The sequence below is a fragment of the Rhopalosiphum padi genome, chromosome 2, assembly GCF_020882245.1.
Source record: "Rhopalosiphum padi isolate XX-2018 chromosome 2, ASM2088224v1, whole genome shotgun sequence".
Lineage (NCBI taxonomy): Eukaryota > Metazoa > Arthropoda > Insecta > Hemiptera > Aphididae > Rhopalosiphum > Rhopalosiphum padi.
In genome coordinates this window covers 51109453-51136951 of record NC_083598.1, presented here as the reverse complement: position 1 = coordinate 51136951, position 27499 = coordinate 51109453, and the positions used below count along the sequence as shown (strand labels likewise).

Below are 27499 nucleotides of genomic sequence, written 5' to 3'. Positions count from 1 at the left end.
TTAAGGGGTTAAAACTTTAAAAGTTAATTTACTTCAACTATGTTGTAGAAAAACGAGTATATATTCAACAAGTTACTTTTTTTTAAATGTATCTTCTAATTTAATAACTAATTAATTTTTTTCCATGATATGAAGTTAACACTAATTAGTTATTTAATTTTAGAGTCACGTCAAGTTCATTTTTATGCTAATATAAACATTATAGATTTGATATTTGTAATTTGTTTTGTATAAATATCAATAGGTAATAAAATAACATATACAAATATACTATATAAAATATGAATGTTCATAAAAAATTACAATCTAACATATTAATTTTAAATACCATAATAATAACACTATTAAATATGGGTTATCAGATAATTTTCCATCTTAATGTTTAAAAAGACATTAATGCCGCAATCTCTTAGAAATTAACCTAAATAATAAAAAATATTGTATAACTTCAATTAGTAGGGTTCTATCATTAGTTAGTCTTGCTCTCTTTTAGTTTTCTGTCAATCACTTTTATATGTACATATTATTTTTACAGTTTATTAAATTGTTTGATTGTAGAATAAAAAAAAAAAATAAGTGATTTTTATTTTAGTCAAGTTACGTTTTTTATTTAATTTATAACTTTTACTACTTGTAATAAAATAAAAGTCAAGTTAATTTTAAAATTAACTCGCATCTTTCATCTTCATTAACACGATTCAACAAATTACAGTACTGTTATTACTGGTTAGCCCGTCTAGACGCCACTGGGAGATAATACTTACACTAGCACTACAATTGACTTTGTCATCCCGAGTGTCAGATCTTAATTTATTTTTTTTTTTATACGCGCAGGACTGTTCAAAGACTGGACTGGAACCTATGACATGTCGTTCTATTTGTCCGGAATAATATTGACCGCATCGGCGGTCATATGCTATCCGCTGAGAAGAGTCAAAAAGTGGGAAGATGGCCGAAAACTAAGGCGACCCAATAGCGTTTAACCACGACACCACGTATTGCTCTGAGGAGATAAACAAATCTGACTCTTACCTGCCATATAGTTTTTATTTGTCGATCATGACAACACTTTATATTATGATATCCGTCAAGGGTATTTTTTGTGCTCATTATTATATAATATTATATTACCTATACTTATAACCAATAGAAATTTGTATATTTTTGCGTCCTCAGATCACAATTTTTTATGTATACGCGTTACCACTCATATCGGTGATCATCGCGACGATATATAATAATATAATATTATGTGTATTGTTGTGTTGTGTTGTAAAATTTGACTATATATTATTGTAATTGTTATACGTTATAAATCATTATTATAATATATTATTGTATGTTTAAGTGTATATGTTGAATGTAACGAGTAAAATTAAAATATAAAATTGAATTCCTTTTTAACGGACTTTGTAATTAATAGAAGTTGTGGAACATGGGATCGCAATTTTTCAAGCATACGGTGAATCAAAAATTGGTTAAGGAATAAGGACGAGGTGCAATAATAATCGAGGCTTACTAAATTATTTATTTTATTAAATATTTAACGAGATATAAAAAATTACTAATAACTTAAATCAGTAAGTTTTAAAAAGTAGATATTTTCACTATAAAAATAAAAGAAATATTTTTAAAATATATATACATTGTATTCATATATTGTATCATTTACAATCTATATGCATATATGATGTGTTTTTTATTATACGTATTATTGTTATCTAATTTATTGTATTACCATATTAGTATTTATATTTTATAATATTTATTATAATTTATTAATAATATATAATATAAATTTGTTTTAGTGAGGAAAATATACTAAAAAAATAAATACTTATGTATAAAAGTAAATAACAGTTATTAAATGTAATATATAATTTAAAGATTTTTTAAAGAAGCCGAATTAATTGGTTGGATACCCATATTATTAGAAACTGTTAAGAGCACGTCACCACATGCATGTGTTATCTCCGTCTTACAAACGTACAACATAGTAAAAATCGTACGAGCAAGAACCACTAGCTACTATAAGGCTGTAGTCAAAGTTTAAATAAAGATTTTTTTATAATTTAATTGCATTGATTTTTTTAGAATTAATTTAATTTTAATATGCGAAAAACCATTACAATATTTGTATTTTATCATTGAACGAAAAGGCATCATTGACTGCATTTTTGAGTAAAAAACCTATTTCTGATTTTGAATTGTAATCTTTTAATAAATTATTATTGCTATACAATCATCTTAACCAAATTTTCATCGTAAATAAACTTTTTTGTGCGCAATCATGTAGCGTTTTTTGCGAATAAAATTTTAGCAATTTGCCTAAATATAGTACCCATACCGACATTTCTTAGCGCTTAGTGGACATCCGAAATTCTTAATTCAACTTCCCTTCACGGTCCGCCCATGGGTTATATGGGTTAAGAAATATCGAGTGTTTCGCAATAAAATAATGGCATTGCAGTACATGGATAGGTGGTGCCTAGCTATTGTGTATACACGAGCGCCATTGGCGACAATATCGATTTAACTCGACCAACACGCTAAGGTAACACGCTTATATGAATGCGAATGTATAATATTTTAAAATAACTTAATACCAAGTTAGTGCGCATTAAGACGTGTTAAGTAACAGTAATAGTTATCTCAATCGGGTTCCGATATATACCTCTACCTGTACACATATCTAATATCTATACCCGCGAGAATGGATAGATTGAAAAAATACTCGACTAGCGAAGCGAAAACGTTGCAATACATTTATGAAGTACGTACTTACATATTATATTATGATATCACATTTATATTTTTGTAGTTATTATTTTTAATATGTATATTTATCATTCATTTTCACGTGTACCTGTATGTCCTATGTACGTGTAGATAATTATAATATTATAATAATAATTTGTGGATGAGATGAGTAGTTGTAATTTATGCACGGTGGAACATATAAAACCACGACAGTATATTAGCTATGTATAGTGTATAGTGTATACTAAAGATAGTTAAATAGTTATTATTATTATCGAGAAAATGCATCAAAGAGCGATAGATTTATTAACGACGGTGCTGAAATCGATTTTCGCGCAATATTTTGATAAATTTTAAACTTTATATATATACAGAGTATCCCACGGAGATCTGTCAAATGAAATAATGAAATCGCTTTTGTTCTAATCAATATTTTTATAAAATTTCTTTTAAATATAATTCATAGGCACTTGCATTACATTTTTAGTGTACATTTTTTATTTTTTAATACCAAAAATAAAAAACTTAAAAATTGATTAAAAAAATTTCTAAAATATTCAAAATAGCCAATTTGTATTTAAGTCAAGTGGCTTAAAAAATGGTTAGATTTTAACATGCACCTATTTAAAAATGCTCATATAAAATATTTTTTGAAATTAGGTATAATGTTTCTAACATAAACTAGATCGTAATTTACCTAACGAGAATATTGATATTTAAAAAAATTGTAAAAAATCAGCAACTTGACTTAAATAAATGTTTTTACCATCTAAATTTTTTTTTATCAGATTCACAAATTGGCAATTTTGAATATTTTGGAAATTTTTTTATCAATTTTTTTTTTTATTTTCAGTATTAAAAAATAAAAAATAAAAAATGTAAACTTTAAATGTAACGCATGTGTCTATGAATTATATTTAAAAGAATTTTTTTTTAAAAATGGATTAAAACAAAAGTTATTTCATTTGTCAGATCTTCGTGATAATATAATATAATAATATATACCTTCCCGGTCATTTTTATAATATTAAATCACACATATTTTTTTTGCTATTTATTTCTAATCACATTATCTGTAACGGTGGGAATTATGTAATTTTAAATTCAGTACATTATAAAACAATAGTAGATACACGAAATATTGATTTTTAATAACAATATTTATTAATTTATTTAGAATAGATATTATATAGTATACACATATATATATATATATATATTATATTTCAAAATAAAAATGTCATTAAAACTAAGAATATAATTAATGTTTAACTTGAAATAAATATAAGTTAGAAATTTATCTGTTTTATCTGCAGTACCTTATTTACATATTAATATTAATATTGATTAAAAGAAGATATAAAGCTTTTAATTCAAAATGGTGTATCATACATTTTTAACACTTTATAAACGTCTATTATCCGAGAGAATTATCCGGTTATCGTATAGATTATCATCGTTTAATCAAACTATATTGAGATCACACGAGATCGCAAATGAGCTAGTATAATTTATTACAAAGGTTTAAGCAACAGTTTTTTGTGTTATCAATTTTAAAAGTTGTATTGGAATATTATTTTAAATTTTGTTAATATAATACTTAGCTTTAAGTTATAAATTAATGATAATATATTGATTATAGATACTTAACATAGCTAGTAAAACAAACTAAAGACTATATATCTATTATTATAGTACTTTAACACTATTATATTAAACATTATATAATATTGTCATTATACCTATATTGACCAAGTTCTTTGATGGTTTGCAAGTTTTTATTGTCCAATAACATGACGAAAACTTCGGCTTGTTTCATCGAAGAATGCTACAAATTGAATATGCCAGCACCGACTATTCCTACAGAATCCACCGAGGCTTGTAATAATAATGTGGTCCACCTGTCCAAAGATCGCGCTGCGTCCATTATACAGTCTTTTAAATCTGCATCTAGGTTAACATTTATGAAGGTAACAATTATTATCATTAGGTACCTAGAAATTGAATTTATATGCAATTTAAAATAATAAAATATTAATTTCGCGTTGTTGTACAAATATTCTTAAGTATGCAATACGAATATATAATTAAATAAAATACAAGGCTCAGGAAGTCAACTAATTGTTTTAAAGTTTTAATTGTTAAATGAAGATCTTAAAATTTTTTTAATTAAGTTTATAATTAAAAGCTACAAATCAAATAGAAAAAATAATGAACTTTTAACTAACAATTAATTATTATTTTTTTTTTATATATTTCTAATCCTTGTTATAGTTTAATAAATAAATTTGATACAAATATAATATACATGTTTAATAAATATAAAAATCAATACATAAGAGTAATATTAAGCGTAAATTCACAATAACTGTTTATATGCCTCTTTAAAGTTAGACTAGACGAATTTCGACAATTATCCAATGATAAGCTCTACTAAATTATGTTATTAATTATTTAAGTTAATTTTTTGAGAGATTGAGGCACCAACGTTTCTTTAAATGTCGAACTAAGTTATCTAGTAGGGATCTTGCTAAGAGATTTTAAATTAATTATCTATAGTGACTGTATAAAAAAAAATAATTAGTACGAACCAAAGTATATTTCAAATACTTATATAGCATATTACGTGTTGGAGAAAATTAACTCAACGTGATTAAAAAATGAATTAATTACTTAGTAACTGAATATCAATGGAACAACTTTACTATTAAATCATTTAGTTAATTGATAAGAAATTACATTAAAAAAAAAGTTATGTTACTTAAATTTAACTTTTTAATTGGTTAAAGCACAGCAATATTTTTCACTTATAATATGCAATATTTTCATATTTTCAGACGTGGAGCGATTTATCAGACGAAATAAAACAGATTGACGAATACCGAAAACTGACGTTTTACCTTCACGTATACTACACCATATTAGAATGTAAAAAACGTGTCAACAAATCGGAAAACTGTAGTAACGATAAATTTGATGAAAATGACGAAAGCTCGATGGCCGCTTTTCGCACTTTCTTGCTCCAGAGAGGTGCTGAATTTAGTACCGAAAACGAATTTTTACCGTACTTTGCACTGCCATACGTGTTCGAACCAATGCAACACCCATCGTTTAAAAATTTATTCAAAGTACAGTTACAAAATTATTCATTATATTTTTGACTCACTACAGTATAACCACAGTTTATTAAAACGTGGTTTTGTTTAATACGTGTTACTTTCCAACTCTTCTTTTAAACTGTTTTAAATGTGTAAACATTATAATTTAATCGAATTAAAAGCAAAATTAAAATAATAGTATGAGTATAAGTAACAGGAAAAAAGGACATTTATAATGTAATATAAGAAATTAAAATATTATAATTAAATATAATATAATAGTTATATATAACTACTATAACGTCTATAACTAGTAAAGATTTATAATAGATGTTTGAAATATTGTAAATAATCAATAATAATTTATAAGTTTTGGTGAGTTTTGCAGGTGTATTTAGTTGAGATTATTACAGACATATCTTGATTAGATAATAGTTTAATTAATATATATACAATTAATAGAAGCATTATTAGTTTGCAATAAATATCAATAAATATTAATCTCATTAATAATTATACATCGCTTCCGTGTAATTTTTTAATTATTAGTAAATGTTAATTGTATGCAAATTATTGCAAACAAACTAAATAAAAACTTAAAGTAACTAGTTTCTAGTAGGTATTACTAAAAGGATCAACAGATATATATTTTATTAATTTTAAACAACTGTTTATTTTACATTATATAAGTCATTTATTATACATTATTTCCTTTGAAAACCATGTTTAATTAATTTAGATGTTTTAAACATCTCAACTCTGACTCTCTGAGTATAACATGATATTATGTACTGTGTCACTGCAACGTGTTTCGAAAACATAAGCAATTTGATTGGTTTTTAAATGCATGTTTATTTTAAGGAAAATCGATGGAGTGATTCGCTACACAAAAGATTGGAGGACTTTATTTTGGATATCTCTATTAACACGTCGGTGATATTAGTGCCTATCAAAGATGCAGGAAAACGAAAATTGACGAAAAAAAATTTTAAAACGCTGTATAAGGAATATAAACCGCTAAATGGTGTGTTCAAATTCAACTAAATACGATTTTATATGCTTTATTGACGAAAGTTTAAAAACTGTGTGTAATATATATTATTATTATTATATTAGCGTTAGCCGCCGAACTTTTGAACGCTTTGGAAAATTCGATTCGTGGACAATCGATTAATTTGGAAATTATTTTAAAAAATTGTAATGCTGTGGTAGAAAACAGCGATGATAATAAAGTTAGTGTGGTTTTTAGTTTTATTACGTAAATAATACAATTTAGTTTCCCACCATTCACCATTACATTAATTGTATCATCTTATTTTTGCAATATTTTTTTTTGGTAATATAATATATCTTAGCAAAATTTAGAAACTGTTGACGACCAATTCGATTTGGCTATTTTTAAAATTAAACATGAACTCCGGGAAGGTAACAGTACCAAAAACAAATTACTTATCCTACAAGCCTTGCGTTGGGTAAGTACAGAACCATATTATAATATATAATATAATATGATAATATCCAATTCGTCTATATCATATTTTTGGAAGAGACTGACAAAATCTGAAAACAGAGCCGACACAGTGTCGATGATAAAAAAATACGATCTATTGGACTTATGCAAATCTAAAGCCGAACAAGGACTTATGAAATGGCTGTTGATGACAAACGGGCCACATCCTCTACAACAAATGATATCTAGACTGCTGAACGCCCTGGCGTCATTTAAAAGGGGCCGCAGGTATTTGACGGGCTCTCCATTTTTACTGCGTCTAATCATAACTCAGCTCATATCATCGCAACATTTTTGGGACACAATCACGAGCAATATGCTGTTAGGAACGTTACAGAAGCTTAGTACGGGGTAAGTCATATATTATATTTACATATGATGATATTTTCGTTTATTTATTTATTATTATTATTACGCTTTGAATGAAAGCAAAAATTATATACCATACACTATTTAATTGACATTAGCAGTATGTAGTGATGGAGAGTAGCACAAGTTGATTTATTTGATTTAAAAAAATATGTATATGAAGAGCATATAACACAAAAAAGTTTTCTCTTCAAATTATTACTAAACGTTAAACTACTATATACTGTGATTCAAACTATTATTAATATAATTTAGTTAAAATCAAATTTAAAAAAAGAATCATTATTAAATATAGGAATCTTTAAGATATTTAGAATAACCACGTGATTTGATTGGACAGAACTCATTAAATTATCTATCTTACACATGCATAAATTATAATTCTGATGTTTGATTCTATATAGGTATAAATATATGATTTTTCACACTAAATTCAACAGAATTTCAATCCATTGTTTAATTTTTTTTTTTATTATTATTAATAATATTTTCCGTACACAATTGTGTACTTAAATGATAAAATATAATGTTTAGATGTGAATTATATCAATAAAAATTATAATCTAATAATAACGTAACATGCTCTTGTGTTATCATTTATTTGTCTATTGTACTACCCATTATTTATTGATTACCCCCGACCAACGGGAAAGATGACGAAACTGACAGACCTGCATAGATTATTTTTAAGACATAAAACACTAGATATTATGAAACCAATAAATTACTATTTACTTTTATTATACTGAAGACTGTTTGTAAAATAATCAAAGCAATTTATCAACTAGTTGTATCAGAATGATTTTTATCGGAAATTATTACTCGACATAAATATATGATTTCATAAACAATAGGTTAAGACTTAACCGTTAAGTTATTGTACTTACTACTTAAGTATAAGGCTGTTGGCATTAATCCATATAATACAATAATAAATTATTACAAGAGTAATACAATTAAATTTTAGATAATAAATCGGGACAATAAGCTTTTACTGATAATCAATTTACAAATAACATCATAAAAAACAATCATTGTTTAAATAGCGGTTCAAGGCCAAAGTGGGAAAAGGTAATATCATCTCGCACTCCTTTTTATAATTTACATTTTCCACCCCTTGAAAACTTAATCTCGCATTAATTTTAAAATACCTTTTTAAAAATCTAAAGCACATGAAATTACAACGTGTCATCGAAACCATATGTAGAGAAAAAATGTAATAATACAAGTTTAAATAAGTAATAAAATATTATGGCGTTGATTTTTTTTTTTTTTTAAATGCCCACAATGTTGAATTTTTTTATACCACGTAAATAATAAACATTTTACTAGGTATATTTGTTCCGGCGTAAGCTCTTCAATTTTAAATGGATTGTAGTTTGTTTGATTGAATTTATTAATTTTCCGGTGGTAGGTAGTGGATGTTAGTCCTCGTGAGACCGCGCATAACTGGCTGGTTTTGCGCTCCGTACCCACATACTTCATAGGCGCAGTCTCGTTTCTCACGTCGGTAACGCGGCGACGCCTGGCAGAGTTTAGGAAAACTATTTAACATCGCAAGGGAAAACCCCGATGGCGCTGGGGAAGTCCAACGCCACGCGGATACGTATAGCGGTGTCAATCGTCGTTGACGGCGGCAGTTGTTATTCTTAGTGGTTTATCCCTTTTTATTCTACTGGTGCTTCCCTAACTAGCTATAATTTATAACTTCCTGATTTGCATAAGTAATCTAATACATGTGCCGTTTAAGTTTACAGTGACATTTGATAATTTTACGTGCATAACAATCATTTAGATACAATGTAATATTCATTTATCATTATTATCAATTTCACATAAATGGTCACCAAGTCTAGATGGATTTTTATAGGTAAGTTTGCACATTTTGTAACTTATTGCGACCGTTCCAATGCCACCGGCCAGACACGCACTCCACATAATACATCTAGCTCCGGCCGCACGCATGTAGTTGGTGAGTAGTTATAGTAGCGCCCATCGTATGCCTCCCGACGTCAAACGTGCCAACGTACAGCGTTTACCCGCGTCGACCGGTACGCTAGGATACTGATGAGTGATGACCAACTGTGTCCGGAAATTTCATGCATTATACGTCAAATATTGATCAAAGGCCCAAGACGTGTAATAGATAATAGATAATTATACTAGAATACAGTGTGTTCACTAATTTAGGGAACACTGCATTTTTCGGCTGGATTATACTGGAATGAATCGATTTTTTTTTTTACAAACTAGTGGTACATAAATACATATTTTCTGATAAATAATAATAATAATATATAACTATAAATACTTGCAGATAATATCAAAATGCAGCAATGCACATACAAAATATACTTCAAGTGGCTCAAAGAACACGTTAAATTAAAAAAAAAAAGTTTCATCCTACAAGTTACTTAAAATAGATATAAAAACAAATAATTAAATGTAGAATAAAAAATAAGACCATTCGTTATAATGTGAATTTATAGAAAAAAAAATATATAGCCTACCTATATGATTAATTTTAATTTGGGATTCGTTACAAAACAAGTTTATATCGAACCCTAGAATCGACAAATACCCAAACTAAATTGTAACTAATATATATTAAAAGAACTTATGATAAGATACTTACGAAATGTAAAAATTCGCTTATATTTTTCCTAATAACGTCTATAAGTACTGTATAATACGTGTATTATAATACATTTATCGCACAATATTATATAATAATCTTATGATGTTTAAGATCACGAGCACGAAAACGGATGATCGGGAACGGTTTGACCACTTGGCTAGCTGACCAGCTCGTTCGGAAAAGCGAATTCACCGGCGACCGGAACAAATACGAGATGTACGATCTAGAATATAGTCTGGCGCTATATATGAGCCTCTGCCAGTGTCAGTCGGCCGTCCGGGCTTGTGGTTCACGTGCTCGAAACTTACTCAAGAGCTTGAGCGTTTTCATGACCACGTTGGACGTGGACGTAAGTAAAAAAAAATAGACACAACACGACTCATACGAGAACCTATATAATTATTAATATTTGTATATAAGTGCATGCAACTGCAGAGCCATTACACATTTGCCAAGCGTACAATTTTGACCACTATAAAAAAGTATATGAGGAGAGCTATGAGTGAATCACATTCACTTTAAAGTGGAACCTTGATTTTTTTTCTATTGTATTTGTAATTATTGTGTCCGTAATAATTATTAATTATTAATAAAATGTTATCAAATTAGTGTTCTATAAGCCTATTGTGGATTTAGCACACTGTAAGGTAATTTATTGTCTTATTGATATATATATTTTAAAAATTTACTTTTTCAAATAGAGAAATAAAATTCACATTTCTTTGTAGTTCTAGTATGTAAAACATTGTGCAAAGAGTTTAGTTAAGTTACAAACTACAAATATTACTAAAATTTTTAAATATTTTTAAATATTCTCACAGGAGCATACTTTATCTTAAATCATTTTTACATTATATAATATGTATTAATATACTAAAATACTTAAATACTTATATATTTTATAGCATTATTACACTAATAAACATATCTGAAGGAAATTTCAATTTCAATTAAAATAAATTTTTGTAACTAAAAAAAAATTATAGCAATTTTTCATTATTTTAATATAGAAAAGATCATTCTATGCTTATACATTTTTGTATTACAAAACAGTAGTTTTATTGATATTAATAAAATAGTATGACCATAATTTCATTTAAACTTTACATATGGCACGTAAAATAACATCGATTTAAATCACTAAACATAAATACTTAATCAACGATAAGTTGCGTTGATTTAGTGATTTGCCGACAACGATAAACACATTATTTAGGTATAGTATAGTTTTTAACTCTTAAATATTGTAAAATATAATATTATATTTCTCAAGTTTAAAAAAAAAATCTATACCTATATATTTTTATTACCTATAAACATATTATGTTTGAATTTTATAAAACATTATTATATCAAAATTATTTTATGCGAAAACCTTAAAATATATTTTTAAAAACGTTAAGAAATAATTTTTTTCCCGTCTAAATTTTAACTATTTGAAAACTGAGTGTTATATGAGATAAAACAAACCACACTATAACAATTATGTACCTAAATAGCCTATCCAAAACGCCGTGTGTTCATAATTGTAGTATAGGTTGTTCAGTTGTTGACTAGTTTTGTGTGACGTACCCCCTCCCACCCTGATTTATAAATTACACCAGATAAATTTTAAGTTTTAAAGCTTAAGATGGCTCTTTGAATTTCTAAGTTCATAGATTTTAAGCTACAGCCAGAATTAACGGAGGAGGTTAACTCCACATACATGGTCAACTGTAGTCTGTAGCTATTTAATCAAATATTGTAAGCACTTCTTGTTGGTGTTTAGATTATGCCGTGCATATCTGGTATCTTGTACAATTTGTTCAAAAACCCAGAGATGATAGCCATAGCTAAAGAAGAAGGGATGACCGGAATCGTCGAGAAAACGATCGAAAGCAACCTCAACGCGTATCCTTCGGCAGTTGAGCGGTTAGTGGACGTAAGAAATATTTTGATACAAAATGAGCATCCGGCTTTCGATCAGTCGTCGTCGGATGATGACTACGATTATTTCAACGATGATAGCGGCGACGATGAAGATGACAGCAGCAGTTCTGACGAGGATGATATAGTACTTATAAATGTTATTTTAATAATATAATATAGGTATTGTATTTTGTGGGTGGATTTAGAGTTTTCATGATAAGACATGAGAGGAAGGGTTACGGAAAAAATATTCCCTAAAGGCCTAAACACACTCAATTAATGGTAAAAATAAAAGTATATTCCAATTATAGATCCACACTTGAATATACTAAGTGATTCTTTTATAAAACTGCATCCATTATTATTTTTAAATCTACTAATGTTTTTGAAAATATTTTTTTTACATAATTTCCAATCGAATAAAACTTATAAAAATATATATATTTTTTAATATTGTTAACGTTATAATTGTTTAAGAATATTTTTCGGGATATTATGAGACATAAAAATCGAAATTCGACATATAGTTTATGAGTTTGTGAGTTTAACTCACCTTAACTTTAAATACTTATAACCCAAAAACTACTTGTCAAAATTTCGGTTTTTAAGTATCGAAATATTCTGCTTTAGAATTTAAAACTAAAATTGTATATTTTCGTTCAAAAAAGTAAATAACTTAAAAAATTATAACGATAAAAATATTTAAAAATATAAAAAAACAATTTAAATGTTTAATTTTGACTGGAAATTATGTAAAAAATATTTTCAAATTGATAATTACATTTTGAAATAATGAGTGTTGTTCGATAAAAGAATCACACTGTATATGAGCTTTATGAGAGTATAGTAAAGAGAATTTTGAAAATAGAATTAAAGTATATTTCGTTACTTTACAATTTTCATCAGGATAATAATTTCAAATAACTTTTGCTAGCTACAAAAAATATACAAATTATGTAATTATAACAATTAACAAAATAATATTTAGTTTGAAAATATATATTAATTTTTTTTCGTATATTTTAATATTTTAGGTAAAGGTCCTTGCACAGAATACAACAGCCTATTACTTAATTTATGTATTATATTATAATATAGTTAATTGAATAATAACAAACTTGTGACTATGATAATAGGTATTTTATAATATTTAATGGTGTCATATTCTGTATAGGATGATGTCGAAAATTTGGAGGCGGAACTAGACGAAGACGATCCACTAAAGATTCAGCCAAACGGCGAGGAATTTCTCGCTAACTACAAAACGTGTGACAATGGAAAGCACACAACTTCTGCAGATAGATACAATAATAATAATAATAATAAATAATAATTAATAATGTGTTATTCGACCAAAACGCCAGGCGCCGTCACATGATGGACGTTTAAGCAACTCAATATAATATTCTTAGTACACACACATTATAAAATTATAATGATACCATTATTTATTCATTATAATATACCAAAATATATTTTTCTATTTTACCTCAGTATGATGTTATAAAATTATATTATAAACTTTGTTATTATCGATAAGAAAATATAAAATCGGATTTTTGTTAAACAAAATATATATTGATATGTTGATACATGTAATTACATGAAGACTAGATACTTTACTTTTATAATAAAATACATATCTATATTATCAAGAATGATAAATATGAATACATAAACAAGCGATTATTTTATCATACACTGAGTATGTTTACATTCGAACTTCCACATGCAGTAAGTACTTCTATGCATACAATTTGATTAAACATTAATAATTTGAGTAGGTATTTGAGGAAATTATAGTATTGGAATATACGTTAAATGGTCACTTTTTTTTTTACTAGAAACTACACGCACACAGAAACACATATATATCATTGTATAACCAATAAATGTATAGCTCTGCTCAACATCTTATACCTATTGAAAATGCATTGATACATACATTTTGATGAAATCCGTCTCAGTTAAGAAGTAAATTTCAAACAACGTTTTTCGTCAGTGTTCAGAATTTAGGAGACTTTCAGACTGCTCCGTTCCTTTGCATCGCTCTTCCTTCCCCACTTTAACCCCTGCTAATATGCGTACAATTGGCATCTGTTAATAGTGTTATAATAATAATATGGCGCGGCGTAAGTAATAATGAGAGAGCATCGCTGTAGGTTATTATTCATCATTATATTATCATCGACGCGCAAGCGCTTTCGAATCAATATGCCAAACTTTCTACTGGAAATATTATAATAGGTACGAAAAAACACGTGCGAATAAGAAAAAAATTAATTCCTAATCCGGGCTCACTATAAGATTATAATTATAATAACGAAATTAGTATAAAAGACCCCTACTGTGCGCGGTTATCGACGCCGCTGCCATGGCATTATATTAATATTCATATACGTCGAGCGTATATAGTATAGGTATGTATAGACGCTTGCTCGGAGGTACTTTAAACCGCATATTTGATAAATAGATGTATACACCTATACATATAGTGTTTGCGCGTGAATATATAATGAAGTTCGACCGGTTTATGTAGTCGTTTATTATTATTATTATTCCGTTTTTTTTTTTGTTTTCGTTTTTCCATACCGATAAAAAAAAATCATTGATCTCTGTCGCGTTCTCATCGAAACAACATCACAGTTTCGCTACGTATATGTACAGCGGATGTATCTCGCGAACATAACTCTGTCCCTTATAAATATAATATAGTTGTATTATATCGGTATATTGATATAATAATGAAGTCTGTCCTCCACGTTTCGTTGGCTACCACCTTCGGACTTTGCGTGCTGGCCATCGCCGTTTCCGGCCAACTGCTACCGGAAAACGCCATATCAAAATCCACGGAAATCCTGAGTGACGTCCTATTGAAGGTATGTTGTCATTTAGTCGACCACGCAGTAGACGCTAAATATAGTTCGATTTTAAAATAATCGAAATATATCACCACGAACCTATGTAAGAGGTGAATTACCAAACATGCTCCATCATTTTTTTCTTTTATTTTTATATAATGGAGTAACTCAAAATCTGATATTTGTAAGTTTTAAATATACATTAAGACCATATTTTCTTTAAAAAAATGTTTGTCTTTTTAGTGCAGTAAATTATTTAGCCGATAATTTTTCTGAAAATGTTGATGTATAAAAATAAAAATTCTAACGAATAATTATTGTTGAATTATTTTATATTGTGTACTATAATAAGAGGTCTACGATTATAATAGATCCAAATATTCTATATTATATCTTTCCTATATGTTTTTAAATACTTTTTTAAGGACTATTATCCTTAGTATAAACATATTTTACATATTAATCACTGAGAAACTACTGCATTTTAAATTAAATACAACTATATTTTCAAAAAAAAATATCCACTTCATTTTTTTTTTTTTTTTTTTTTTTTATTAATTAGCTTTTAGTATGTAACTATAATAGCTCAACAATTATTAAGTAAAACAAGTAATAGTTATGACAAAAATATAGTAAAACAATATATGGTAGTTAAAAAGAAAGAAGTAACAAATTATAGTATCTAATTAAATAATGATATGCGTAGATACCACCTTATATTACAAAGCCAGCTTCCAATAAAAAATGTATTATTTTTTTTATAACTGTTTCGACTTGGGTGTTGAGTATGGAAGGGAGAGTGGGAGGAATGTTTAAGAACTTAATATAATTAATCAAGGATGTACGCTTAGAATTCAATGACGGACAGTCAAATAGTAAATGAGAGATGTCACAGATGCTTTCGGTTATGTGTAGTGTACAGAGGGGAGAGTCATTTAGGCCAAGTTTGTATGCATGATCTGGAAGAAGTGAGTGGCCCACGCGGAGTCGGTTAAAACGGACAATGATAGACCGTGGTAGGTCTAAGTTGTAGAACCAAGTTTTTTTATTAGTGATACTGGGGACAATTGATTTATACCTAGAAGCAAAGTGAGCAGGCAGGTTATTCCAGTGATTGGACCAGAGGCTGATAATATGACGACGCAATAAAGGGGAAAAATCGGTCCAAGGCAATTGCGCAAGAGGAGGAAGGATAGTATAGGATGCAGCTTTGGCGAGCCCGTCAGCCGTTTCGTTCCCATGTATGCCGATGTGGCTAGGGATCCATAAAAATTGAATATGATGATTGGACTGCTCGAGAGTGTATATATATGATTTAATTAGAAAAACAAGAGGGGATAATTTAGAATTAAATGGATTAGATGTAAGAGATTGTAAGCAGGACATGGAATCAGAAGCAATTAAGTATCTATTAGGGGCTAAATATATCCACTTCATATAGTTTACAATAAAAACGGGAGGTTTTTATGTGAAAAACAAAAATCTTTATCGTACTGCATAAGTAATAAAAAACTTTTAAGAATTTTAAAATATAGTTTTTAAGTATATTTAATAATTCCTAAAATCATAATTCGAATAAATTCATTATTGAAGGGAAAATAGGAATGAGCATTCTTGGAAAATCCCAGCATGTATACCGGTGCCTATAGTTCCTATATAGGCAGTTATAAAAAAAACTAATCTATAAGCTTGACTTGTCTTGTTGCAGGCCACGACTGAAGACGAATTCAATTATGTGGTGTCCCCGTTCGCAAGTTCTGTGATTTTGGCGCTAGCGGCCGAGGGAGCAGACACGGAAACCAAGAGCCAACTCGTAGCAACTATGGGTGGTGAGCTACCGGACAAGAGCTCTTACAAAGAAGTTCTCACGACCATCAAGGTATCATCAAATCATATATATCAATAAATATTTGACACAAGCCATAATTAAGTAAATCGATAATTAAATCATAGTACAAATATGGACAGGTTGAAATAACAGTACTATAGTTATAATATATATGAATAATGTAAGTGTACATATAAAATTAAATGGCATATCAACTATATCAGATTTTTTAATTATAAAGTTGTAGTCTATGCAATGTATAGTACTCGAAAAAAACTCCAGTTTTTTGCATTAAACTACGATTCTGAATATTCTAAGAATTTATCTCTGTTGTTCTAATAATATATAGTATAAAGTGTTATAACTTAAAATATATTTTTATTTTTATATAGGATTAGGATTAAGTGACCATTTTAGAAATACAAATAAAAAAATTGTAGCACTTTTAATATTTCCTAATACCACTACTGTAAAATATAACGTCGTATAATAAGAAAATATAATCGATTTTACAAATATAGTTATGATGATAGGTACCTGTACAATATTTAAATAAAGCTTTTTTTCCATTTTTATGGCACAGGGCTATTCTCTAGACGGGTTCATGCAGAACAAAGTCGTTCTTAAGAACTTCCTGTACGTTTACAAAAACTACAGCGTACATGAATCGTTCGCCCAACTCGCCCGGGACTATTACCTAACTGACGTGAGGAGCGTCGAAAGACCAGACTTGGCAACAAAAAAAGACGCGACCAACAACATATTCTTGGATAACGATAAAACCTCAGGTAACTTTTTATGATAATATACTGGCTTATGAAACTCGTGGGTTTCGCTCGTTAAAAATAAAAAAAAATCGTGAAATTATTCACAAGTTTCGTCGGAAATGCGGAAAATCAAAATATTATATATATACTCTCCCCTCTTCACCACTTTTAATATGGAATCTATGAGAACATTTAGGTATATAACTGCAATTTCACGAAACAACGTTTTCATATTAAAAAATATGTTGTTCTATTTATAAATATAATAATATATAAATGGATTAAGAATATGCAATTATTGTAGTATGAAAAAAACCCACTGCAGTGTAAAATTCCTGTTTGTATAATAAATGGACATCAGAACCAGAGATATTATATGGTATTTTTAATTAATATTATTTGTACAGCGATTTACTGCACAATATGACCAACAGAGCATCGCCTCACATTCTCAAATATACTACTATGAATACTGAATATATTAAACTTCATAAAATAAAATGTAAATAATAATTATGATGTGACTTCTTTGTATTTTTTGTTAAAAGGAAGGTTGTACGCCCTCTTTAGGTAAATATAAATATAGTAAATATTATAAATTATAATAAACCAACAAAATCTAATTTTAGATGAACATAATACTATATTATCTATAAATCTTTTTTTTTTTTATTGGTCATATAATACTTAAATTTCTTATCAATGTGCAAATGTTGTTCTTTGTACCTATAATGTTGAAAAATCTGAATAACCTGTTTCACAACATAGTTGACAGTTGTAAGTATAATATATGTTTTTATTCTTCGAATAGTCGAGAAACTGCATTTGCAAATGGCTGAGATAATTGATAATACTTACTTATTGGCTACTTTTAAAAGTTTAAATAAAAAATTATAAAACATATTTTTAGTTTTTTTTCAAAACATCACAATTTATTTTACTTTTGAACACTGCCGTTATTTTTACGTTTATAATCGTCGGCTACGATCATTGTCGATTGAATATTAATTTTAAAAAAACATTTTAAAAATAAGTCTCGTGTATTTAATTATTGTATTTCTAAAACAATATTTTTTTTTAAACAATATAATAATATGTTTTTATCAAAATCGATTTACATGTTAAGATTTTTATTTTTATAAATCACTATAACATATATATAGGCTGATAGACTAGGCGGATAAGCAAGTCAAAAGATGTCCTCAGATGTCTTTTAAAGGAGAGGAGTTCAATCAATTTTTTATTATACATATTTATACTTTATTGTATGATGACTTTTTAAATAAATTTATATTCATATTTATAAACTAATACAAGACAAGTAAAATATTTAAAATTTATTTGGTGCTCATTTATTATTTAACTTAACTTACTCCCCAATAATGCATTTAATTAAAATATCTAGTAGTTCGTGCATTTCAATCGAAATGTAGTATCACATGCGTTCCACTTAAAAAAAATGTAGTAGGGGTACACTACAATTTCTAAAAATTTACTTATTATAATTTATATATCTAGCATAGGTAGATTTCCTATCTCGGTTTTATTTTTCCCGTGTCAACGCTTGGTAATTACATCTAGTATAATATAATAATATTATGCATAATTTATCCCGTTTTGCGAATCTCACGCTACGGAATCCGGCTTCTGCTGGCCAAATCCACCTACAAATAAAATGTTGCGAGTGGTCTTGGCGCGCCTGTCGAACTGGATTCGACATAAGTTCGTGCGTCGTGACGTACAAGACATATTATACAAACATAAATCGCAATTTAAGACACGTATAAATAAAATAAATTATTAACAGGGTACACCCGTTCTGGTCGGAAAACCTGTAAATGAATTATATGCAAAATAAGCGCCTCCGCACCTTTTCATCGCCAGCACAGCTGTTTAATATCGTGACGATGCGGAGGTTCGCCTCTTTTTAATTATGGTACATTCAACATGATTTTTTTTTTAAACAATTTTACACGATTTCTACTCGATGTTTCATGTATCCACTATTATACTCCATAATATATACAATATACATACTTACTAAATTATTATGCTAATATCAAATTGAATTCATATTTTCACGTTTCACGTTATTTAGGTACTAAATCATTTTACACCATGATAATTTATATTACCTATATTAACCAACCGGTTCAAAAAAATTGTTAAAAATTCTGAACGCTAAACGAATGGCACTAGGCGATTTTAAATTACAGTAGAACTCCGATTATCCGGACTAATTAATGTCAAGGGTAGTCCGGATAAACAAATATCCGGATGATTGACATATGAGTCATATGACATATCAAAAATTATATAATTGTACGAATATATTGTATGTATATATTTATTATTAATATGTATGTAATATAATTTGAAATTTTTAACAATAAATAAATAATTTTAATATAATATTTAACTGAAAATAATAAGGTATAAATACAATAACATAGTTTAAAAGAAAGTAAATAATTTATCACTATAATTTTAATGCCAGCACAAAAACAAATTAAACGCTATCACTTTGTATTTGTTTTAAATAAAACATACCATTTTTTGCTGAAAATTGCCTATGTTTTGGCACTATTCCAAGTACAATACTGTACACGAAGTTAGATGGAAAGCAACTGGAAATAAGCTTCAAGTGAAATTGCCTTGATAAGTTATGAGTTTGTTGAGAAATTTAACACTCCCGCATTAATCGTCTTTTTCTCAAAAAAGTAGTTCCTCCCCAAACAAAAATTAATTACTGGATTTTGAAACGAAATTGATGTTTCTATACCCTATATTGAGTAATTTCTTTTTCAAAAAACATTCATTATTTCAAAATTCAATAACGTTTTTAAAAATAATTTTTTTACATAAATTTTAATCGTTACATAACAACACTTTTCTAAAAAAGTTATAGATTTTATTATTTCCTTTATGTAAACATCTATACGCACTGCTTCTCAGAATATGTATGGCTGTAGTAATTTTTTGCAAACTAACGTAATCACTTTACTTGAACAAACACGATTTACTAACTGTTAATCCAAGAAGCTACTTAACAGATTTTAATAAATAAATTAAATAATACATATTTATTATTATTAAACATATAATATGTAATATAATCACACTGAAAATTTATTTTCCATAAACCTGTATATTGTAGAGTTTAAAGAGCACGCCTTGTTGATCTTCAACGGTTTATCATTGGAAATGAATTGGCCAACTAGCACGTGGCATAAAACGTCAGTATCCTGGAACGGTAACGTGGTCAAAGCGTTCGGCGCAGCCGGCAATTTCGCCATCGGCCAGATACCATCACTCGATTGTACAGCGTTTAAATTGCCCTACAAGGTATGTAACCTAATATAATCTAACAAAGTAACCCTTAATTAATTTTTTTTGAAACATAACTAATATTTTTTACTTTTTAGTAATTTATTTAATTACTCCGGTTCCAATAATGTAGTTTTTTTTAGCATTTATTGTTTTTCGGTTTTGTCTATCTAGCATAGATAATGTCCTTAACTTCAAGTTTGATCATAAGTTTATTCACTCCAATAATAGTAAAACTAATAAAACAAAATTGATTCTCTTGAACATAACTTTAGTGGTTATACGTTTGTAAAATGGAGACAACACATTACTGCGTAGCGTCCTCTTTCTACCAGTTATAATGATATTTCGACTATACAAAATACGACGAGGTATTTTACTTTTTCGGTATAGACCTGAGAATATGAAAAAAAAATGACAGACTATATAATATATCTACGCTGGCCACAAACGAATAAATTTACATGAATAAAATAGTCTTATGAACGAATTTAATTCGTCAGAGCTGCAGTATGTAATTTATTAATGTAAACCCATGTGTAGTGTATGACTGACAATAATATGCACTCATTGCACACACTGAGGTAACAAAAAGACTTCCAAATATTGAGTATCAAATTACATATTATTTTTTCCATTGCATTTTACCTACTTATTTTCTGTGGGTGCCCTTACTCTATACTACAATATAAAGTGCATAATATTATTACTACAATTATTATATACCGGACTTCACTTCGCAATAATAATCGTTTTCGCGCGTGTTTTAGAACACTGACTACGCCTTATTAGTGCTTTTGCCGAAAAACAAAGACGTGTCGCTGAACGAAGTACTGAAAAAACTTAAGCCAGAAAACAGTATCGAACAACTAACGAAAGCGATGACGATGAAACCCGGTTTCGTAACTATGCCGTGTTTCCAGAGCAGTAACATTACCCACCTGAAAACGGTTTTGCAACAGGTACCTATAAATTAGCTATCGCCGTAATAGCAATATTTATGTCATTGTTATTAATGATAATAGCAAATGTTGATGTGATGAGAAGGTATAATATTCAGAATATAGATCCATTGCTAAAATTCAATACAGTATTATGGAATCGAATGAAGAGATTTTAATTTTATAAAGTTTATTACGTTTTTACGGTTATAAAACCAAGTTGGGTATTTCAATCATTGAAGTTTGCCAAAATTGTAGTGGGTTAAAACTTCAAAGTTATTAAAAACCAGGTGGTTAATTTTTTTACGTTATTTTTGTACATAAAATCTTGAATGAATAGATATCGACAGCTCTAAATCAATACAGAAAATCGGTGTGAAAGTTTATACTCTCTTTCAATTCCAAGCATAATCCCCTTTTTTGATTTGATAAAATTATTTTTATTCGATAGTCCGGTGTTCCACCTACTCACAATATATATAGGTACTATTATATTAAAAACTTCAATATATTTTTTTATCTTTGTCAGATCTTGTTCTATATACATAATAAAAGCGTGTAAGTATTTATAATTACATTTTAATCATTAAAAAGTATTTATTTTTTATTTTTTTGTCCGTCGACTGTAATACTGTGAATTTCGGGCTATTTTATTATTTATATATTTATTTAATAAATAATTATTTCTATTATTAATAATTTCTAATATTATACTTATAATCACTTTTTTTTCATTTTTTCGTCTTTTATCTACAGGGAACCCAAACGAATACTGTATTCACCGAATCAGCGGACCTATCAAAACTGTCGTCGGACAAGCTGTATTTGGACGACGTGGTCCAGCAGGCAGGCATCCGCGTGTGCGTCGAAGGATCCTCTTCCTACTCGCTGACCAGTATGTCTTACCACGATAAAAATGCGGACCCGAACCGTTTGCACCGGAACGACCGTCGTCGTTTTATCGTTAACGGTTTACCAAACGTTTCAGGTTCCGCGTTTACGTCGCAGAGAGTCATCAAGGAGTCAGTAGTCGTGGACCGGCCGTTCGCGTATGCGCTTTACAACGTGGCCAACGGGATCGTGTACGCGGCCGGCAAGTTGGAGCGGCCTATCTGGGAGGAAACCGACGACGGTGGCGATGGTTCCGACATCGAGACAATCCCAATTTAGACGAGACCAAAGCGAATATGTATAATATTATAATAACTGGAGTTCGGATAGTTTTAACTTTAAAAAAAAAAAAATCACCATAAACTCCTAAGACAAAATTAACTATAATGCGTACTTATCACTATTCACTATACATGTTTTAGAATACATCAACAATGAATCGTCGCAAATTAATTTAAATAAAAAAATAATTTCGAATTTTATAAAAAAAATAAAAAAACGTTGAAGTGACGACGGAATGATCATAACATTCATAACGTACAACGACTGAATACTATGTCTTATAGAACGTAGTGTTGCCGATTACGACACGTAATTTCTCATCCGTATCATTATATTATCCATAATTAAAACAATATAAGATGGAATTAATTTGATTTATGACGAATGCAGCGTAAAAATAAAAAGGTATTCTGAACCTTTTAATAAATAATATCAAACATGTATGGAATAAAACACATTTTATAAAACAAAATATATTAATAACGAAAAATAAGCAAAATAAAAATATGTCTGATATTAATCCCGTGAGTAGATACGCATAATGCCATTATATATTAATACGGAAAAAATGTATAACAAATCCATTTTCGAATAAGATCAATGAAAAAATAAAACAAAAAACCTATTCAACGTCATCCGAACTTAGTAGTTATAATATAATGAAAATCATAAAGCCACTGGTCACTGCTTATAATATAGTTGGCGGATATTATTATCATAATAAGTTATTAATAATAGCGATCGATGAGGATTGACAGTGATTTAACGATGACTTTTTTAATAAAATAACTTTATTATGATAGCCGGACATTTTAAATTAATATTATATTATAATATTTATTTATAGCATTTTGACGTCGACGTGACGCCGTATATAATATTAATATTAATATTTATTATTAAATTATTGAACATGTTTTATTTATTTCCTTAAATATAATAAATTACATCATATTATTTAAATATAAATTATATTTGTAAAAAATTGAATTTGTTATTATTTCATCCTTGCATATAGCGCTATATATACATAACCACTAAAAATAAACTTATTTGGCCGACTGGCAGTTTTTCTGTCATAATTTAGTCAGGAATATGTTAATTCTCTTTAGGAACAAAATATTCAGGCTCGCTGTACAATGACTCTATATTGCTAACTAAGGCGCTGTCTTAAATTAAACTGTGACATATTATTATATATATCATATATGTATTATTTATTTATTTATAATGGGGGTTATATTTTTATGAAATAAATCACATAAACAAAAAAAGTTTTCAATATATTTTACGAAACTTATAATTTACCTTTAACAGAACATTTTTAATGAATTTCTAATTAAGTATCTACAATATATTATATATTTATATGTAATTTTCAAGATTTTTATATATTTTGTCAAAACTCTAACATAAATGCTTATAACAAAATATTGTGAATATACATTTTCAACATTTTTTAATTTAGAAATGAACAAACTTATTATTAATAGAAATAAAAAGTACTTAAAACCTAGTACTAAATGTCTACATGTTCAAGCATTTTATGATATTACCTACCTATTTAACCCATGAACTTATTCGGATCGTTGGCAAGCGAATGATAAATTTGTTTATTAATCAATTGACAATTTTGTGCTGTGTTCGTGATATTTTAATAAAAACAAAATATATTTTCAGATCCTACATACGTGATTTAACTAATATTCTTAGTTATATAGGCAGTGGTGGCGCCAGATATTTTTTATTGGTGGGGGGGGAGGGCGATAACGGACCAAATTTTTATCTGGTGGGTCATTTATGTATGGCTACTTAATCACCCATTAATTTGTTTATACCATATTTTCAGAAAAGTATTGCTAAAAATTTTCTGGATATAATATGTTATATTTCTAAATAAATAATCAAAAATATACCTATACTATATAATTATATAATACTTCAAATTTCCTACATTTTCTTTCATTTATATGTAACAATACATAACTTTTTATTCTTTAATATATGAGATTTCAGAAAATGTGCAATTAATATTAACTTTATTAAGTATTTTTATTTCTAAATGTGCAAAAAAAGCATTTTAATTTGAATACAACAGTCAAACTTAAAAATAATATAACTTAATTCTAAAAACTCTTTAAAGTAATAATTAATACTATTTTGTATATTAAAAATAAAGATTTACAATTTCTTTATTTACTTACATATTTTTAACATTAAATTATAGGGGGGGCAATAGAAGGGAAAAATCAAATTTGGAGGGGCAATTGTCCACCCTTGCCCCCATGTAGCGCCGCCCTTGGTCAAGGATATTGCTATGAAGAACGGATATTCATTTGTGGTAACTGGTAAGTACACATTTAAAAAAAAAATAAATTACCAGTGTGAAGAGTGGGCTAATAGACCGTTTCCACTCGAAATAGAAATGTTCGTATACAATGATATCATACAATTCAAATTTTAACAGGCCCATAATAGTGGCCCGTTTGACACCTTGTGTCAAGCAGAGTTGTATACCCACTTGCTTACCTTTTTTCATGATTTATTCTGGAAACATAAATATTTAATAAAATCATATTGATTAATTCAATATTAATATCGAATATTTTAAAATATGATTCAATAAAATACAAAACCCAATAAAACTTAATTTTACTATAAATAACAATAAACTTGCAATTCTATATTATCTATTAAAAACCTTGCATTATGATTATGAATTATTAAAAGTTTCTATTCTAATACTTTTAAATAACTATATATGACTCTAAATATATATTTAAATCTATTTTATAGTATAGCTTCATATCCTGGAGAAAATATAGGTTCTAAACTTCTAACATCGACATTAAATCAATCAACATACTAAAAAATCGTAATCTTTAATAAGTGAATTTTAAAAAATTAGATTCGCATTGACAATTATTGGAACTATTAAATAACAAAGGAACCTTTTTCAATACGACTGGATTTGCCTATATACTGCCATTACACGTAAATCGGCGGATATATAATTAATTGTTCATTGTCTCATTAATGGACATAACAAATAGGTGACATGCAATACTCACTAACTATTAGAAAATAAAACACGTCATCTAAAATAACTTACCACATAAATGAGTAAGCATATCATTACAGGGACGTACACAGGGAGGTGTTTTTGGATGTTCAAACACCCTCCGGAAATATTTGGTTTTCGTATGGTTATTTACTTATTCTATTTTAATGTTAATTGTCATATTATACTTTGATAGACAGGTAGGTATGATATTACATTGTGTTTGTAAAAAACCAGTTAAAGCAAAAATAAAAATTTAATACTAACAAATTAAAATAATCGCCAATCGGTGATATTGAATTGAGTCCATACTATATGTGTTTAAATTGATTCCAGCTTATTATCTTAATAATATCTTAGAATTGAGTCCGCATAGATAAAATGTAATAAAAACTACCTACACCGTAAAATTCACTCAAAAGTTAAAATTAAATGTTTTTTTTTCATTTGACCCATTCAGGACATCCAAATATTTTTATTCTTGTGGACACTCTTCTAGGAATACAGTCTGATACATATATAAAATTAAAAAGCAAAGTAAAAAACCATGTAAAGAAACATTAGAAAGAGAACAATTTTTACGGGAGCGCAAACAAACAATTAACAAATACCTAAATAAGCAAATTTGGAGATTTGACTTTTTAAAATCTGTATCATATAATTTTTTACCAGCCACTATTTAATTATTAACATTATTATATCGTATTACACATGATAATTATTTTTATTTATTTTATCAAATGTTATTCAACGCTGTACCGATCAGTTCATCGATTTTTGGGTATTGATCTACGCTCTCAGTATTCGTATAGCTACTATAGTGAACGCTCAGTTTTCTTCCCTTCGAAGATTGAAAACGTATTTACGTAACAAAACTAGCGACGAAAGGTTAAATGGATTAATATTGTTAAATGTGCATAGAGACATAGGTATTAACTGTGAAGATATTCTTAACATATAATGGCTAAAACTTCACGAAAATTAAATTTAGTATTGTAATTTTTTTTATTATATCAATGTTTATACTTAAAACAAAGTATTGTAAGTAGGTATCGCTAATTTTCAAAAAAAAAATTCGTATGTTTATTAAAAAAAGTTCTACTTTTCAATAACTGATTTTCAAAAACACCCTCCAAAACTTTTTTCTGCGTACGTCCCAGATCATATAATATTATATTTGGATGAATATGTTGCGTAGTGTACACGGGCGGCTAAACAACATTTATGCTCTCCGGACCATTTTTAATCGAAAGGGCGG

At 28.0% G+C, this 27499-nt stretch overlaps 3 protein-coding genes across 4 annotated transcripts in view; all 3 read left to right on the top strand.

Annotated features, from left to right (window-relative positions):
- LOC132919474 (monocarboxylate transporter 7-like) overlaps positions 1-1404 on the top strand; it is a 29272-nt gene extending 27868 nt beyond the window's left edge. For both annotated transcript variants that reach the window (XM_060981118.1, XM_060981119.1), the window contains one exon: positions 835-1404. In XM_060981118.1, coding sequence (XP_060837101.1) covers positions 835-983 — 149 coding nt within the window. In that variant the 3' untranslated portion in view covers positions 984-1404. The remainder of the gene's footprint in view (positions 1-834) is intronic.
- Positions 1405-2531: 1127 nt separating this feature from the next.
- On the top strand, positions 2532-13882 carry LOC132920472 (lisH domain-containing protein ARMC9-like). The gene is made up of 10 exons (XM_060982881.1): positions 2532-2773; positions 4536-4730; positions 5598-5888; positions 6720-6882; positions 6975-7090; positions 7214-7330; positions 7406-7719; positions 10487-10724; positions 12144-12428; positions 13458-13882. Exons 1-10 carry the CDS (start codon positions 2714-2716, stop codon positions 13611-13613), a joined length of 1935 nt encoding a protein of 644 aa, XP_060838864.1. The 5' UTR covers positions 2532-2713; the 3' UTR covers positions 13614-13882.
- Positions 13883-14877: 995 nt separating this feature from the next.
- LOC132920473 (antichymotrypsin-2-like) lies at positions 14878-23351 on the top strand. The gene is made up of 7 exons (XM_060982882.1): positions 14878-15162; positions 16853-17023; positions 17556-17760; positions 20897-21084; positions 21837-22028; positions 22764-22902; positions 22996-23351. Exons 1-7 carry the CDS (start codon positions 15028-15030, stop codon positions 23175-23177), a joined length of 1212 nt encoding a protein of 403 aa, XP_060838865.1. The 5' UTR covers positions 14878-15027; the 3' UTR covers positions 23178-23351.
- Positions 23352-27499: the final 4148 nt, after the last annotated feature.

Bases quoted from the DNA above. Each gene is read 5' to 3' on its own strand.
- LOC132920472 (XM_060982881.1), top strand. From the start codon at position 2,714: ATGGATAGATTGAAAAAATACTCGACTAGCGAAGCGAAAACGTTGCAA. The intron at 6,883-6,974 runs GTGTGTTCAAAT...TTATTATATTAG, and splicing joins GGAATATAAACCGCTAAATG to CGTTAGCCGCCGAACTTTTG. The intron at 7,091-7,213 runs GTTAGTGTGGTT...AATATATCTTAG, and splicing joins AAAACAGCGATGATAATAAA to CAAAATTTAGAAACTGTTGA.
- LOC132920473 (XM_060982882.1), top strand. From the start codon at position 15,028: ATGAAGTCTGTCCTCCACGTTTCGTTGGCTACCACCTTCGGACTTTGC. The intron at 17,761-20,896 runs GTAACTTTTTAT...TGTATATTGTAG, and splicing joins GGATAACGATAAAACCTCAG to AGTTTAAAGAGCACGCCTTG. The intron at 22,029-22,763 runs GTACCTATAAAT...TTTTATCTACAG, and splicing joins TGAAAACGGTTTTGCAACAG to GGAACCCAAACGAATACTGT.